This window comes from Chiloscyllium plagiosum, chromosome 15, assembly GCF_004010195.1.
Source record: "Chiloscyllium plagiosum isolate BGI_BamShark_2017 chromosome 15, ASM401019v2, whole genome shotgun sequence".
Classification (NCBI taxonomy): domain Eukaryota; kingdom Metazoa; phylum Chordata; class Chondrichthyes; order Orectolobiformes; family Hemiscylliidae; genus Chiloscyllium; species Chiloscyllium plagiosum.
In genome coordinates, this window is record NC_057724.1 from 28,445,556 (window position 1) to 28,463,625 (window position 18,070).

The following is an 18,070-nucleotide window of genomic DNA, read 5'->3' on the forward strand; positions in this document are numbered from 1 at the left end:
GTACAATTGCAACATTTAAGAGGCATTTGAATGGGTATATGAAAAGGAAGGGTATTGAGGGATATGACCTGGGTGCTGGCAGGTGGGACAAGATTGGATTGGGATATCTGGTCGGCTTGGACGGGTTGGACCGAAGGGTCTGTTTCCATGCTGTAAATCTCTATGACTCTATGACTCTAAAAGACACAGACGCCAAAAAGTCAAAGTTGAAGGATTTTAGAACCAGTTTGATTATAGCTAACAGATACTGTCTCAGGCAACAAGCTTTCAGGTTTTTGAAAAAAACTTGTACAATGAAAGGGGAGTGGCCAATTCTCTCTCTCTCTGTTTTGGTTTTTTTTACAAGTAGTGTCGTAAAAGCTGCTGAACCCAAAGAAGCAGGTTCAGGCTGATCTTTCTCTCTCTCTCTCTCTCTCTCTCTCTCTCTCTGACTTCTCTCCTGTAAGATTCTGTTTGATTTTGTTTTTATACCAAGGGATGTTTATGGGAATTGTTGCAATTATTGGAAATAGCATCATTAAATTGGGATAATCTGTTGGGTTTTCGAATAGGTTAAGTTATTCAGTATTCTGTTCTCTTTTGTTTGCGTTTCCTTTGGTAATCTTGCAAATAAATTGTTTCATTTAAAATGGAGTGGTTTGACCAGCTGCATCCTTCCTGGAATATCCACATTACACCTGCTTAAAACAACTAGCAAAGTTAGGGTCTGGGCTACCTTCTTGTATTGTTTTGAAGGGGTCTGGCCTGGTCCATAATACACCTTTTGAAAAAAGTTTCAAGTATATTGAAGTAATTGAATCAGAAATGTTTAAACACCATAAATTAAAATAAAATATAGCCACAGATAGTTGGAATAAGGTTTTCACAAAAAACTGTAGCTCCGGTTGTGGATGAGGTGGTTGGTTAGCTCACTGAGCTGCTGGGTTATAGTGCATGGTGGGCGGCACGATGGCACAGTGGTTAGCACTGCTGCCTCACAGTGCCAGAGGCCCGGGTTCAATTCCCGCCTCAGGCGACTGACTGTGTGGAGTTTGCACATTCTCCTCCTGTCTGTGTGGGTTTGCTCCGGGTGCTCCGGTTTCCTCCCACAGTCCAAAAATGTGCAGGTTAGGTGAATTGGCCATGCTAAATTGCCCGTAGTGTTAGGCGAAGGGTAAATGTTCAGCGGGTCGGTGTGGACTTGTTGGGCCGAAGGGCCTGTTTCCACACTGTAAGTAATCTAATCTAATATTTCATTACAATACTGGATATCATCACCAGTGTGAGTTCCGTGAAGCGCTGTTGTTCTGTTACACTTGGTTTTTGTGTGGTCGGGTCTGTTGGGGTGAGCATTACTTCTGGGTCTTTTCTGCAGCAGTTTGTACACTGGGTCTATCTTTGTGAGTTTAGGCTTGAAGGCCTTTTTGGTTGAAAGCCAGGCTTCTAAGAACTCGTTTGCACATCTCTGGTTGACCTATCCGAGGTTAGGAACTTTATCATAGTTTAATTGATGGCCCTCTTGGTCTGTGCATGCAGAGATGAGGGAAGTGGATCATGTCATTTAGTAGTCAGTTGGTGTTTGTGAAGTTGGATGGCTAGTTTTCTACCTCTTCTCCAATGTAGTGCTTGTTGCAGTTGTTGCAAGGGATTTTATATTCCACATTGGTCCTGCATGCTGCAGGTATGGGATCTTATTCCTGGTAAACAGCTGGTGTTGTGTGGCTGTTGGTTGGTGCACCACCATAATACTGAGTTAATTCTGGTATGTTCTTCACGTAGGGTAGGGTGACCAGTGTGTTGGTAGGTACAGTGTCTTCTTGGTGTTGTCTATTGGACAGGCATTGGCAGATGAAGCTGATGGGGTATCCGTTGTTAGCAAAGACTTTGTCTAAGTGTTCCTCTTCTTCTCTGTGCAGTTCTGATATGTTGCAGTGTGTCACGGCTCTTTTAAATAGTGCCTTGACAGCTCAGTTTGTGGACATTGGGGTGATTGCTATTATAATTGAGGATCTGGTCCATGTGGGTGAGCTTCCTGTATACTTTGGTTGCAAATCCTCTGTTGGTCATCTGTTCTATCATGACATCTAAGAATGGAAGTTGCTTGTTGTTCTCTTCCTCCCTGGTAAACTTGATACTGGTAAGTACATGTACACTGTTGATAAAGCAGTATGTTTCTTCCATCTAGTACATTTGATGATGGCAAATGTGTCATCCATGTATCATATACATAGTTTCAGTTGGATCAGGGGAAGGGCTATGTTTTCAAATCTCTGCATGACTGCTTCTGCTATTAATCCTGAGGTGGGAGAACTCATTGGTGTGCTGTTGCCTTGTTGGTATATCTGGCCTTTGAATTCAAAGTGGATGGTAAGGCATAGGTCAAGTAGCTGGAACATGTTGTCTGTGCTAATGGTGTTGCTGGGAGTCATTGTCACAGGATCCTCTAGTAGTGTGGCAATTGTTTCCTTGGCTCATGGTATGTAAATGGAGGTGAATATTTCATCCTCGTCAATTTTAGTACTCATGAGGTTGTCAACGAATTCCTGGGCCAAGTGAATGGAGTGGATTAACCTGCTAATGTAGTGTTTCAGTCTACATTGTAATTCCTTGGATTGTTTGTGCATTGGTGTACCAAGTTGCAAGACTATGAGTCTGAATGGGATGTCTGGTTTGTGTACTTTCGGGGGTTCGTAAAAGGGGTATGGTAGCTTTCTAGTTTCATCCTGGAATAGTCTGTTTTGGTTATCTGTCCTGTTTAAGTTTGTTCAGCATGTATGTAATCCTTATAGCCAATTGCAGTGTTGGGTCTATTTTCATCTATTGTTAAGTTTCAGTATTGTCCAGCAACATCTGTGCTTTCTCAATGTAGTCCTGTCTATTCATTATAACTGTCATTTTTCCGTTGACCACTGGTAATATTATGATGTTTTTGTCTTCCTAGAGTCCTTTCAAGTGCGCTGAGGATGCTCCGCTCGTTTTTCCGGGTTAGTGTGGGGTCTATAGTTTGTCAGATTGCCTGCTGTGTCTCATCTGTAAGCTCTTTGGTCTTCAGTGTTGCTTCTAGGACAGTCAGGAAGTCAGTTCTATCAGTGTCTGTGTGGTTGTAGTTGAGTCTGCGTATTAAGACAACTTTCTCAGTGTCATTAAGTGTTCTATTAGATAGATATCTTATCCATGTATCTGGGTTGTCTTTGTTGGTATCGTGTCTAAGTTTAGCCAGTTTCTCCTGCAGTGTAAGTCTCTTTCTGGTCTTGTGTTGTGATGATGGCTTTCTCCAGAGTAGTAGTCCAATGTACGTTGGTCGAGTTCCAGTACTGTGATTTTTGGCACACAATTTCCCACACGTATTTTTGAAGGCGGCTATGGGCATCATTAAATCATGACCCTTGGCATCCTAGAGAAAGTTACTATCTTAGGACAGGCCGACCAGGGTTGGAAGCCTGGTTTTCAACCAAAAAGGCCACCAGACAGAAGGAGATAGACCAAGTGTACAAGCCGCTGAAGAGAAGGCCCAAAAGTAACGCTCACCCCAACAGACTGGATCACATAATAACCAAGCGAGACAGAACAACAGCACTGCACGGAAGTCATACTGATCAAAACATCAAATCTTCCTGCTCCTCGGATGCTGCCTGACCTGCTGTGCTTTTCCAGCAACATACTCTCAATACTGATATTACCTAGTATGGTAACAAAACGTCTGAATAATAACCCAAGAGCCCAGCAAGCTAACCAACTACCTTATCGTTGGAATAATGCAAAGAGGGCTTCTCCAAGATGGCTAATGCTCGACTACAGGAGTGTGACAGAGATTATTGAAAACACAAGTTATTCAGGCTTCATACTCCATGTTACCAAATTCCCTGTCTCAGAAACAGAAAGGAATTAAAACAAAGATTTCACCAGAGGTTGTGTCACACCTTGAAAGAGTTGACATCTCAACATTATGAGCAGAAGTCAGGTTATGAATGCCATAATGGCTCAGAGGAGCATAAGATATCAAGTGAAAATCTATATCATAAAGAAAGAGCAGGAGACAATGGAAAACTTTCATTTCCTCTTTAAACAAAAAGTAACATGATTTGTGCATTTTTGATAACAATAAAGCCACCAAGATACTCAATTGACAGATCCACATCAGCCACAAAATAACAAGAATGAAGAAATCACACAAATTGTAAAGGTTTTGAAAGTTTACCATATGCATGTTCACAATCTGCCAGCTGTAACAGCAAGTGAAGTAAATCTGATTTGTCGCACAAGAGTTTTCAATAGTATACACTCACATTACAATACTTTTTAATAAGTCACATTTCAGAACAAAAACTAAAAGATGCTAACATTATCAGGACATTTTCCTTTCTATTCCTAGACTTGCAGACTGTACAAAAATGGAAAATCACAATCAATATGGTCAGTTAATACAAAATCAGTGAAACTCAGAAAACAGAACTCTTTATTCATCAGGCATTGTTCTTATGATGGAAAAGTCATAAATGTTAAATAACACGGTCTCTTTTTGCTCTGCCCTGATGCAATGTAAAGAAGTAACACTGTAACACAGAAGGAGATTAAAACTAGATTTATCCAGCATAGTGAGAAATTTAGAAGCACTTCGAGCATACAGGGTTAATAATGATAACGGACCCAAGATGACCTCAAAGCCCATCAGCAAAAAGTGGTTGAAAATTTACCTGCTGCTCACACGGGTGTTATGGGTGTTTTAGGAGATAGTGGATACAAGAAAATGAAGGACCAGAGATTGGGAACCCAGAGTTCAGAAGGATGGAGAGTCAGAGGTGATGGTGATCAGTTCCTTTAACATGAGTTCAGGAGGAGCACATCTGTTTCTTTCAATTCCAAATCCAGCTAGTTTTTTTTGGTTATAGTTAAGAATAGACAATCTTACCAATGGAAACTCAAACAAGAGTTAGACCCCTTGCATGTACAAGAAAGATAGGGTTCTAACATCAATTTGAGGTCCCCTCAAGAACTAGTCGAGCATGGGTACAGGACATCTCTTGTTTGCCCTTGAATAGTAAGACAGCTAGTTCTCCTCTGTCCAAATATATCGGAATGCTGTCTGAAAATTGAATATTGCAGAACCAATTTCTAGGCTGGTGTGATTGAAAACAACCACACAAGTTAGAAGTTATTCGAAGTTAGTAATTAGGCTGCTCAGCAAAGCAATATCATCCCTTTGATGTAATGAAGCAAATACAGCAGAGAGGAAGGGTGCTGTGTTACTGTTTTGTTGCCAGAAGAACTCATTCAGAATTGAAATAAACAATCATTCAAGAATGAGGCAAATGTAGGAAATCAGAAATAAGAGTTAGAATTCAATGTTAATCGAAACCAAGTATATGAAGAAAGTAATGAAGCAATATATAAATAATTGATGCTCAACAAGTAGTTGCATAAACTACTGGGAAATGCGATAGTCAGAAAGCTTTAGAGGCAAACTAGGATCATCACCAATAATTTGAGAATTGGCTAGAAATCTGACAATGTTTCAGAGCAATTTTGGTTAGTTCTTCTTACCTGAAGCAGTCATTTGTGCAAGAAAAAGCAGGAAGATGGAGGTAGCATCAATTTGTAGGTGACCCCACTGATCATCTTGAACCACTGTAGCACATGTTTCAGTGTTGTACTTAGCATGGAGGGCATCTTGTGTACTCTGGGTGTACTTGAATTTTTCAACTTTATTTCTCTATGTACATAAAATAATTGTATTATCATGAGAAATCAACTATAGATCAATCTTAATACCTTTCACTAACCCCTGAAAATTTCACATGAAAAGTTTTGACTCTCTGCCTGGCTGATATCTACAGTTCCTAAGACAAATTAAAATTGGCCTAAAAGTTCAAGCATGATTGTAACAGATAGTAGGCTGGGTCTTAGAATTAGCTTCATATCTGCCAAGTCTAATAATAAAGAAAATATTCAGATAGGTTCCTCCAGCTGACCACAATGCGCTGATTCTTAAAAAAAACGATATGCATGAAAACCAGTTAGGAACTAAACAGAGATTGAGATAAAAGGTCCTCACTGTTAAAAAGTTTGGCTAACCTTTATGTAGCTCCAAACATGAAGAATAGCTATTTGCACAAACTAGTTACATATTTCAGCGATCACAGAACAATATAACAGTCTGTTGTTAGAAGACGAGTGAAAACTGATGTCTTATTAGCCTAGTTAATCATTTCTCCAAGTCATTATATCATGCTACTATTCCTTTCCTCGTATCATCCTACCAATTAGTCTTCAAATTCAAACTGAAGACCTAGTAAATTCCAAATGAGCATTCAATTTTCAAGTTGTACCTGTTAAGCTATTTTACACAGAACACAAAAACTCCATTCATTTCATAAAACGGTGTTTTAGTTTTGTTTAAATTTAATTACACACTCTGTTTATGCTGGAAGAACCCGTGTCAAGATACAATAGTTCTAAGTGATAAATGTGACTAATTATTTTGCAAGCACAAGATATGATGCGAAATCTAGAATGGTCTTGTACCTGTCTCATCATACAGCGTAGCAACCCTCGCATCAGTTTCACCACACTCTGAAAGATGAAATAAAAACCAGTACATATTTACATGGAGTCAGCAATTCCTATCAGGCCATAACCCTCCAGCAGCCCTTTTCTGGCACTGCTGTACCCACCTCAGCTTTCACATGACATTTTCAAACTATTCAGAGATGACACTTTGCAGAGATTAAGTTACAACCACTTTGGCAGATCCAATATAGAAGAACTTTAGCTTGGAAAGTATAGTAAGCAAACGAACAAATGAAGATTCTTAACATTTACTTTAGAATAAGTTGATAACAACAAAAATATTCAGCATACAAAACTTTTTTTTTGCTCCAATTATATCTTTCTCTATTTTACATGCAGGTGCTTCTATTCAATTCATTCATTGGAGATTCTTTCACTTAAACTGTCTTCACAGGTAAAGATAAATTGTAGGAATGGTGAGGGGCAATTTAACATATTACTGCAAACAGGTTCCTTTTTCCCATTGCTGGATCCTGTTCGAGATGCATTAGCAGTTTTCTAAAGTTCCATACAAGCAGCCTTTTTCATGTGAACTTAGACTGTAAGCTGTTTGTTTAGACACAGGATGTATCATAGTTGAGACAGAACTTGCTCTCATTTTGTACTCTCACAAATGCAATTTCCAACAGACATCAATAGTCAGTCATCTGGAAGAATCATGGTGATTCTTCCTCATTCTAGAGATGCCAAGGGCATCTGGGGTTTCTTATCACCACCATTGCAGAGATCAGATAACTCAGCCATACAACAAACTCAGAATCTTGCAGACTGGTGACATTTATTTCCAGAAAATGCAACATATTTATTCTTTTACTCAAACGAGGTACTTCTTGATTGAAAACATGTTCTTGATTTCCTAACTGAGTAGGGTACTCAGTCCGAAATGCAGTTATTCCATTAGCCATTGAACAGCCAGAGTCTGGTCAAGTTTTCTTTACTGTTATTCAGCCTACGAGTAAGCCTTTTCCTCAAAAGTCCATTAACAGCAACAAACTTCTGTTCTCCGTAGGTCTAGCAGACCATTGATTAAAACAACTGATTCATTACTGAAATACAAAGGTTGAAATATATGAAAACTGAGATTTTAGCTTAAAAGTGAATTGGATTAACAGGATTAAGCAAAGGAAACTTTAATCTGACAGAAGTTTGAATATCACTCAAAAGTAGTTAACTTATGAAAGAAATACCATGCCACTTCAGTGAACAAGGATCAGACTAAATAAAAGGTTACGTACTAAGTTTGGAATAGACGAAAGTAGTCTAGGTGAGTCTTCTATGTAGAAGACAGAATTACTGATTTATCAAATCTTACCTCTTCTGTCATTTCATTACTGGTAGGAGTAAGGGAAACCTTTTTCTTAAAATGTTGCTTGCAGGAGTACAGCCCTATATTCCAACCTCTACTTCAACCCATTTTGTAATAATAGCTACCATTTATATTCAGCTACTCACCTGCTCAAGCTCATAAGCTTTTGCTTTATCCTCATCTCGGTCAGCATTTTTGCGATATGCCATTCCAAGGCCCCATACTGCCAGGATGCTGTACACATTATCACGAATCCAAGCATCCTGCTGGTCAGTGCTCGCAGGCAGTAATCCAGTTACAGTATTCTACAAAATAAAAGGATTTAAATAATCAACTTTAAGCAAAATGTCAATAAATTCACATCTGTTTAAGAGAAGGATCAAAGCCCTATTGTGAAATGACATACAGATACTTCATTTTAAAAGTTTTTTTCTATCAGAGGGTTATGAGTATTTAAGAAAGATGATAAAGAAAAGCGAGGGAACTACAGACCAGTGAGCCCGACATCAGTGGTGGGTAAGTTGTTGCAGGGAATCCTGAGGAAAAGGACTTACATGTATTTGGAAAGGCAAGGACTGATTAGGGATAGTACACATGGCTTTGTGCGTGGGAAATCGTGATTGAGCTTTTTTGAAGAAGTAACAAAGAGGATTGATGAGGACAGTAGTGGATGTGATCTATATGAACTTCAGTAAGGTGTTCAACAAGGGTTCCTCATGGTAGACTGGTTAGCAAGGTTAGCTCACATGGAATACAGGGAGAACTAGCCATTTGGATACAGAACTGTCTCGAAGATATAAGACAGAGGGTGGTGGTGGAGGGTTGCTTTTCCGACTGGAGGCCTGTGACTAGTGGTGTGCCACAAGTGTTGATGCTAGGTTCACTATTTTTTGTCATTTATATAAATGATTTGGATGGAAACATTAGAGTTCTAGTTAATAAGTTTGCACATGACACCAAAACTGGAGGTATAGTGGACAGCGGAGAAGGTTACCTCACAGTACAATGGGATCTTGATCAGATAGGCCAATGGACTGAGGAGTGGTAGATGGAGTTTAATTTAGATAAAATGTGAAGTGTTGCATTTTAGAAAGGTAAATCACAGCAGGACTTATATACTTAATGGTAAGGTCCTCGGGAGTGTTGCTGAACAAACAAACCTTGGAGTGCAGGTTAATAGCTCCTTGAAAGTGGAATTGCAGGTAGGTAAGATGGTGAAGATGACGATTGGTATTCTTTCCTTTATTAGTCAGAATTAAAAATCACACAACACCAGGTTATAGTCCAACATGTTTATTTGAAAACACAGTGTGTTGAGTATAGAAGTTAGGAGGTCATGTTGTGACTGTACAGGACTTTGGTTAGGCCACTATTAGAATACTGCATGGTCTCCCAGATGTTGCGAAACTTACAAGAGTTCAGAAAAGATTAACAAGGATGTTGCCAGGGTTGGAAAAGCTTTGGAAGAGGCTGAATAGGCCCGGGCTATTTTCCCCTGAGCGCCAGAGGCTGAGGGGTGACCTTATAGAGGTTTATAAAATGATGAAGGGCATAGATAGGGTAAATTGACAAGATCTTTACCCCGGGGTGGGGAAGACCAAAACTACAGGGCATAGATTTAAGGTGAGAGGGGAGACATTTAAAAAAGTCCTAACGGGTGATGTGTGAATGGATTAAACTGCTGGAGGAAGTGGTGGACGCTGGTTTAGTAACAAAATTTAAAAGGCATCTGGATGGGTAAATGAATAGGAAGGGTTTAGAGGGGTATGGGTCACATCCTGGCAAATGGGACTAGATTAATTTAGAATATCTGGTCGGCATTGACGAAAGAATCTGTTTCCATGCTGTACATCTCTATGACTCTATTTGGAACTCTCTTCCCCAAAGAGTGATGGAAGTGGGGTTGCTGAATATTTTTAAGCAAAGGCACATAAATTTCTGCCAAACCAGGAAGTCAGTGGTCATCAGGGGTAGACTAAGAATATGGAATTAAGTTATCAGATCAGTGATCATCTTGTTGAATGGCAAAGCAAGCAAATTCCTCCTCCTAATTCATACAGTTGTATATTCACTATTACTGCAGTGTAGTGTCACATTCTAAGTATTAACATACTAAATATGTTAATATGCAGATGTTTACACAATCCTATTAACATCAATTGCAGCGTACTATATGTATTATGTATCCATGTCTGCCAAGCACAAAACTGTCGCTTTGATGCTAATGACACAAGTGTATAATATACTGAAGCAGAAATAATCAGGTCATTTTCAGGAGGGTATAACATTGCAATATTGAAAGCATTAGCCAAGGTAACCAGTATGTTTAGCTTGGAACAATTTTCAGTCAATATTCTAAGCTGTGGCTACAAAATGCACCATCTCAGTATGATTAGAGATGAGAAAATTCATTTTTAAAATCAGAATGCATTTGTATTTAGTGTAAAAATAGTGAGCCTGAGCCCAACTGTAATCCTCCATTCACATTGCTAGTGCTAATATCTGGGCTTGAAATTTTCAAGTTTGGGGAAATTGGAAATCCAGGAGCAAATAGGACCAATATTTCCAAGCATCCTCCTAGTCTTGGGTCCACATAATATAACTGCAGACCCAAGAATAGGTAGCCTGGAAATAAGGAAAGTTCATTCGGTTCAAAGTAAAACTATTTTGCTTCCACAATCTACACACAAGAGCTATTCTCACAGCACTACCATCATATTTTCTGCATGCTATTATTTTCTTATATTATGATCAATTCTCTTTCTGGACTATTCATCTGATTGCTTCATAAGAGGAATAAATAAATCATAAGTGATTATTTTTCCACCGATACAGACAGTAATTCTAATGGCATTTGCAATCTGATTTTGGAATAAACATTTTTACATTTCAAATCTCTCTCGCTTTGTGAATTTTGTACACTCACCTTTAAATATTGCCTGTTAGACAACTTTCCAAAGTTAAACAGACAACTCACTTTAGCAGGTAATATGGCAAGACCATCTGGGTTTTGTACAGAAGGCAATGCATCAATAATCCATTATGCATATATGTAATTTACAGCCAAATTAGCTAGCTAACTGATTAGGAACAGGGAAGTTAGTTCATTCTTTATTACCCTACTTGCTTATCCAGTGACCTTCAGCCCAATTACAATCCTCCCTGCACACAGCTAGCACTGAAAACTGGTTTTGGAATTCTCACTTTGGCTGCAATTGGGGATCCAGAAGTAAATTGTGCCCAAAATTCTGGTGATTTCAAAAGCTTTGTGTTTGTTCTCTCAAGCTTATGCCGAATTAATTTGAACATCACCAACTCAATCAAGCAGATTTTTAAAATGTTTTAGAATTTTGCTTTAAAATCATTTCTTGAAATTTAATTTCTTCTACTTCAACTTTTTTTGATTTTTGAAATGAAAAATACCTTCATAATTTGGAATGAACTTCACATCGAGATTTAATGACGTACACAGCAGGACGTAACATTCATCAAAGCTTCGGTTTCCACGGGCAATTCACAGATAGCTTTTTATGTGATTAAAGCCTTATTATTCAAAAACTTTTTTTCTTTTGCTCATAGTGGATGACATTGAATTACAAAGGTATTTACAACACAAAGACTATAGCTGACATCTTATGATTAAATGATACTAACTGAGATGGAGAGATGTTTTCCCATAGTTCGAACAGACATTAGCTTCATTGGATATTATTTCACTACGTGTTAGTGCAGAAGAATAAAAGAGAATGCCTTCAATGATAATTCCATTGTTACTAGTTGTATTGTGAAAGAATTTGTTTAGCAGCCAATGACTATCACAGAGGTGATTAACAAGATCAAATTTTACACGTATCTTTGAATAATGAGCCAACAGTTCAAATAATAGAGGTTAGAGTAAGAGCTGTAAACTCAATGCACAAGAAGAGATTGGAGGAAGCAAGATGGAAATTTGTCTGCATGTAGCTCAAAAATCTAAAATTAATATGGCAACATTTCCATTAACATATTTTGCAGCACATCCCTGCAAGTTCACCCCCAAACTGAGCCAAGGTCTGTTCCTAGGAACTTACCAAAATTTCATAAGTCTTCAATGCATCACAATAGACTTAGACTTAATCAGCTCCCTGATGTTATTAGTATTTCTTTCATTCATGCAATGAGTATCACTGGCAAGATCAGGATTTTTCACCCATTTTTAACCATGGGTTAAAAAGCTGCTCTGTTGAACTATGGTTCTTGTGGTGTAGGTATACCTAGTGATATTGAGGGAGGCACAGCAATAGTAAAGGAATAGCAGGCAAAATAGTTGAAAGTCAGGATATTGTGGAAATTGAAAGTGAACCTGCAGCTGACAGTTTTCTCATGGACCTGTCACCCTTGTTCTTTTCAATAAAGGTCATGGATTTGAAAGGAACTGTAGAATAAGTACTGGTGAGTTGTTGCAGTCCAGCTGTACATGGTACTGCAGTCACAGTATGGCAATAAAGAAAGGAGTGAGCATTTAAAATGGTGGAAGAGCTGTCTGTTAAGCAGGCTGCTTTGCTGTGGATGGTGTTAAGCTTTGATTATTATGAAAGCTGCACTCATCCAGGCAAGTAAGACTTCTATCATGTTCCTGGCTTGTATATTAAAGGTGGCAAAAGCTTTAGCAAGTCAAGAAATATATTGAATACCCAGCCCATTTGTCTTGTAGTCATAGTATTTATATGTCTCCTGCAATTACGTTCTGACCAATATCAAGCCTCAGAATATCAATAGTGGAGAAATCCTCAATCATCATCTGTCGGATGTCAAGAAGAGTGGCTAGAATTCTTTCTTCTTGAAAATAGTCACTGTCTGGTACTTGCTAAACACAAATTTTACTTGTCACATGAGAATTTAAACTTTTTATTCTAAAAATGAAAACTTAATATAAGTAATTTACAGGTTGAAATTCATGTGAACAGGTTATTTCAACTAACTAGATACATAAAATTTAAGGTTCATATATCAATTCTTATCAGTACACAGCCTATTTGAAATATATTTCAGATTGTAGAGAACACAAATCAGCAAAGGAATGCTGTTTTACCTCAAGGAACACTGAATTGCAAGTTTTTGTTTTCAAATCATTGGCTACAATTGAAAAAGAATAATGCATGCCCCTATCTAGATTGTAAGTGCAATACTCTAGCCATAAAGGTACTAGATGCATGATAAAAACAGGTGTGATTTGTGTGGATTACTATAAATCCATAGAACAGGGAATAGTAGAGCACAATAAAGGCACTTCAGCCCACAGTGTTATGCTTAGCATTTATCTTCATCTAAGATCAACTGAATCTATACACCCCTCAACTTCCTGCCATCCATGTGCTTGTCCAGCAGTCACTTATGTCCCTAATGTCTCTGACTCTACCACCACTGCTGGCAATGCATTCCACGTACCCACAACTCTCTGTGTAAAGTACCTACCCCTGGTATTTTCCCTGAACCTTCCTCCAATCATCTTAAAATTATGACCCCAAGTGACAGCCATTTCAGCCCTGGGGAAAAGTCTCTGGCTCTCTACTTTATCTCTGCCTCTCATTACCATGTGCACCTCTACCATGTCACCTCTCTTCCTTCTCTCCAGTGTGAAAAGGCTGAGCTCACTCAATCTCTCTTCATAAGACAAGCATCCTGGTAAATCTCCTTTGTACTCTCTCTAAAGCATCTACATTCTTCCTATATTGAGGCAACCAAAACTGGACATAATATTCCAAGTGTGGTCTAACCAGGGTTTTATAGAGCTGCAGCAAAACCTCACAGCTCTTAAACTCAATCCCTCTGTTAATGAAAGCCAAAACACCATACGCCTACTTAACAATCCTATCAAATTGGGTGGCAATTTTGAGGGATCTATGTACATGGATCCCAAAATCCCTCTGTTCCACACAGCCAAGAATCATCTTTAACCCTGTATTCAGCATTCAAATTTGATCTTCCAAAATGAATCACTTCACATTTATCCAGGTTGAACTCCATCTGCCACTTCTCATCCCAGCTCTGCATCCTGTCAATATCATATTGTAGCCTGCAACAGCCTTTAACACTATCTTTATGTCATCAACAAACTTACTAAAACCACCCTTCCATTTCTTCATCCAAGTCATTTATAAAAACTTCAAAGAACAGAGGCCCAAGAACAGATCCCTGCAGGACACCATGGTCACTGACCTCCAGACAGAATATATTCCATCCACTACTACTCGCTGCCTTCTTTCGGCCAGCCAATTCTGTATCCAGACAGCCAAGTCTCCCTGTATCCCATACATCCTAACTTGCTGAATGAGCCTACCATGGGGAACCTTATCAAATGCCTTACTGAAAGCCATATACACCACATCCACTGCTCGATCTTTGACAAATTGTCTCGTCACATCCTCAAAGAACTCAATAAGGTGTATGAGGCATGACCTGCCCCTCAGAAAGTCGTGGTGACAATCTTTAATCAAAGTATATTTTTCCAAACAGTCATAAATCCTATATCTCAGAACCTTTTCCAGTACCTTGCTTATCACAGACATAAGACGGTCTGGTGTGTAATTCCCAGGAATATCCCTATTCCCTTTCTTGAACTGAGGAACAACATTTGCCTCCCTCCAATCATCCAGTACTACTCCCATGGAGAGTGAGGATGTAAAGATCATCACCAGAGGCACAGCAATCTCATTCCTCACTTCCTGTCGTAACCCCAGCTCCAACATTCCAGCTCAGCACCGCCCCACCACCGTCCTATCTGCCTATCTTCCTTTCCACCTATCCACTCCACCCTCCTCTCTGACCTATCACCCCTACTTCTATTCCTGATGAAGGGCTTTTGCCCGAAACATCGATTTTCGTGCTCTTCAGATGCTGCCTGACCTGCTGTGCTTTTCTAGCACCACTCTAATCTAGACCCTTGGATATATCTGGCCTCCCCTACCTCTTCAGACTCCAGGCACAAGTTCTCTCCACTATCCCTGATCGGCCCTATTCTCTCTTTGATCATTCTCTTATTCCTCACCTAAGTCTAGAATGCCTTTGGGTTTCTCTAATCCTTCCCACCAAGACTTTCTCATGCCCCCTTTTTGCTGTCCTCGGTCCATTTTTGAGTTCTTTCCTAGTTACCCTGTAATCCCCTAAAGTGGTGCCAGATTCTTGCTTCCTCAACCTTAAGTAAGCTTCCTCTTCCTTTTAATGAGAAGCTCCTCTGCTCGTCATCCCAGGTTCCTCCACCTTACCATTCCTTGCCTGTCCCAGTTGGACAAAGTTATCCAACATTTGCAACAAGTGCTCCTTAAACAGCCCCCACTTCTCTGTTATGCCTTTCCTGTAGAACAATTGTTCCCAATTTATACTCCACAGCTTCTGTCTAATAGCAGAATAATTAAATACGTTGCCCCAATTAAATACCTTCCCATACTGTCTGCTCCTATCTCTTTCCATGACTCTGGTAAAGGTGAGGCAGTTATGGTCACTCACAAAATGCTCTCCCACTGAGAGATTGGGCACCTTGCCAAGCACCAAATCTAATATGGCCTCCCCCCAATCGGCCTTTCTACATATTGAGTCAGGAATCCCTCTCGGACACACTTGACAAAATTGGGTCCATCCAGACCATCTGCACTAACGAGATTCCAATACTGGGGACGTTGAAATTACCCATAACAACAACTGTTATATTTGCACCTTTCCAAGTTCTGCTATTTCCATCTCTCTGCTGTTATTGGGGGGTCTATAGAAAACACCCAATAAAGTGACTGCTCCTTTCCTGTTACTGACATCCATCCATACTGACTCAGCAGCCAAACCCTCCTCAACAACTCTCTAAGTAACAACACTACCCCCTCCCCCCTTTTCTTTTTAAAAGATCTAAACCCTGGAACATCCAACAACCATTCCTGTCCTTGTGAAGTTTATGTCTCTGTTATGGCCACAACATTGTGTTTCCAAGTGCTCCAAATTCATCACTCTTATTCCTGACACTCCAAATTATTGAAACAGACACACACTAACCCTTCCCTTTGCCCTATCAACTGTGCATTCTTCCCAACAGACTCTCTGCATTCTATTTCAGCCGGGTGTTCACATAAAAACATAATTATGAAACTTGGATTACCGTCAAGATCCAACTTCGAATCACTAGACTGGCCTATATATGACCCCATCCAACATGACATATTTGGCTTTAATCCTCCTAGTGACGAACAATGCAGTGCTTCCAAGAGCCTGAGAACGTCAAGTTAATTGTGGGCTGGCACCTAGGTAGAAAGTTGGCCCAACATTTGGACATCGTTGTGGTTAAGAAATAAACTTGAAATATACTTCCCATACCCCAAAGGGAGAGAAAACAAGATAAATCCGACCAAAGAGACAGTAACGGTTCATATCACTGGTGAGTCAAACACCTGTTGGAAATGACAGCGTCACTGAAGTTTGGAAATGTCGCACAAGCTCTGAGAGGGATCGAGAGAGAACATAGAGATGTACAGTATGGAAACAGACCCTTCGGTCCAACCCGTCCATGCCGACCAGATATCCCAACCCAACCTAGTCCCACCCCTTCACTCCTAAATAAAAACCTCTTTAACCTCGGTCACCGCTTTAAAACATCGCGCTTTCATCATGAGGTTGTGTGATTAAGTTGCATGAAGTATTTCTGCGTCCCTTTCATATTGATCATTAAAGCTAGAGGTGGTTCCTATAAATTGCATCAGGTAAACAGGTAAATGGATAGTAATGTACCCACCTGGTGACACAGGATAGTGTTGTTTACAAGTCGTCCATAATAGTCCAATCTCACCCCGGAATTACTTCGACTCCTCATCCTGGAAGCTGCGAGCACCGGGCTCCAGCTGAGACAGGGGGGAATAGACGGTCAACCTCACCTCACTCCTTCAGTCCAGAGACGAGGCCGAGCCCTAGATCACCAGCGGGCGAGGGAACGAGTCCAGACTCACTACTAACCGTCACTGAGGATTCGGACCGGCCACGTCGGCCTGTTGTCCCGCCCCCATACCGACTCCGCCCACTCAGCTCCACGCCAACTCCGCCCACTCAGCTGCACTCCGACCCCACCCCTCCACTCCGACCCCGCCCCTCCACGCCAACTCCGCCCACTCAGGTCCAACTCCGACCCCGCCCCTCCACACTGCTCCTGCCTCCAGATGCCAGTCCGCCCCTCTAAACGGATCACACTCCAGCCCCGCCCCACACTGAACCTGCCAACCGTCCCTGCACCGCCCCCACACTCTGACCCTGCCCATACAGACTAACCGCACCCACATGTCCCACCAGCCACGCCCACTCACTGACCACGTCGATGCACGCTAACGTCGTCCTCTTCAGATTCTGCTTCTGAATAAACCCCGCTCCACACCTAAGCACCGATCCCTCACTGTTTGCGTTCAAGTTGCACGTTCGATACGAAATAAAAATCGAAAGAACTATAAACCAAAAACTAAAAATAGAAATTTAAAATAGCTCAGTAGGCCTGGCAGGCAAGGTTTACTCGGAAGGGTCACTGCAGCCGAAATTCTGATTTCTCCGACCCCGCAGCAATGTCTGTTATGTTTAGTCAATAGTTGAGCACACAAGCCCAGTACCAGACGTTAGGGGGAGCTACAACGTGCTACACATGCGCAAAGCCGAGCAGTAGCAGTGGCGTGTGTGCGAACGCTGACTGTGTTTACAGCGTTGGGCATTTTGAACATTGAATCCCTGTATTGCAGAAGAGGTCATTCAGCCCTCTCATGTGTATTAACCCCTCAAAGAGCATCCCAACTAGATCTAACCTTCACCCGTAACCGCGCATTTGTTGTGGCTAATTCACCTATCCTGCACATCCCTGGATGTCACATAGCCAATCCACCTAACATGTATATTTTGGTCTGGGGAAGGAAATCAAAGTACCCAGCGGAAATCCTCGCATGGACACGGGGAGAATGTGCAAACTCCACTACTTAGAATTGAACCTTTCGTGTTAACCACTGTGCTGCCTTTGAAACAGAGAATTTGAAGTTTTTAAAGACGACTTGTATATTTTTATGACAAAGCGGCATAGTACTCTATATCAAAAAGTGTGTCTTCATCTTAACTTCTCCCATTGATGGTATTAATGTTTTCACCTTAGTTAAGATTAGAGTGGTGCTGGAAAAGCACAGCAGGTCGGGAACATCCGAGGAGCAGGAAAGTTGACGTTTCGGGCAAAAGCCC

General features: G+C 40.6%; 1 protein-coding gene across 9 annotated transcripts in view; it reads right to left on the minus strand.

Moving 5' to 3' along the window:
• phka1a (phosphorylase kinase, alpha 1a (muscle)) overlaps positions 1 to 17,360 on the minus strand; it is a 111,713-nt gene extending 94,353 nt beyond the window's left edge. For 8 of the 9 annotated variants that reach the window (XM_043704554.1, XM_043704556.1, XM_043704553.1 and 5 more), the window contains exons 1-4: positions 16,605 to 16,874; positions 7,999 to 8,157; positions 6,502 to 6,549; positions 5,521 to 5,689 (exon numbers count right to left, since the gene is read on the minus strand). In XM_043704554.1, the coding sequence (XP_043560489.1) occupies positions 5,521 to 5,689; positions 6,502 to 6,549; positions 7,999 to 8,157; positions 16,605 to 16,682 (454 nt within the window). In that variant the 5' untranslated portion in view covers positions 16,683 to 16,874. Of the gene's footprint in view, positions 1 to 5,520; positions 5,690 to 6,501; positions 6,550 to 7,998; positions 8,158 to 16,604; positions 16,875 to 17,170 lie in introns of those variants that run through there. The other variant, XM_043704548.1, reaches the window with a different exon arrangement.
• Between the last annotated feature and the right edge of the window lie 710 nt (positions 17,361 to 18,070).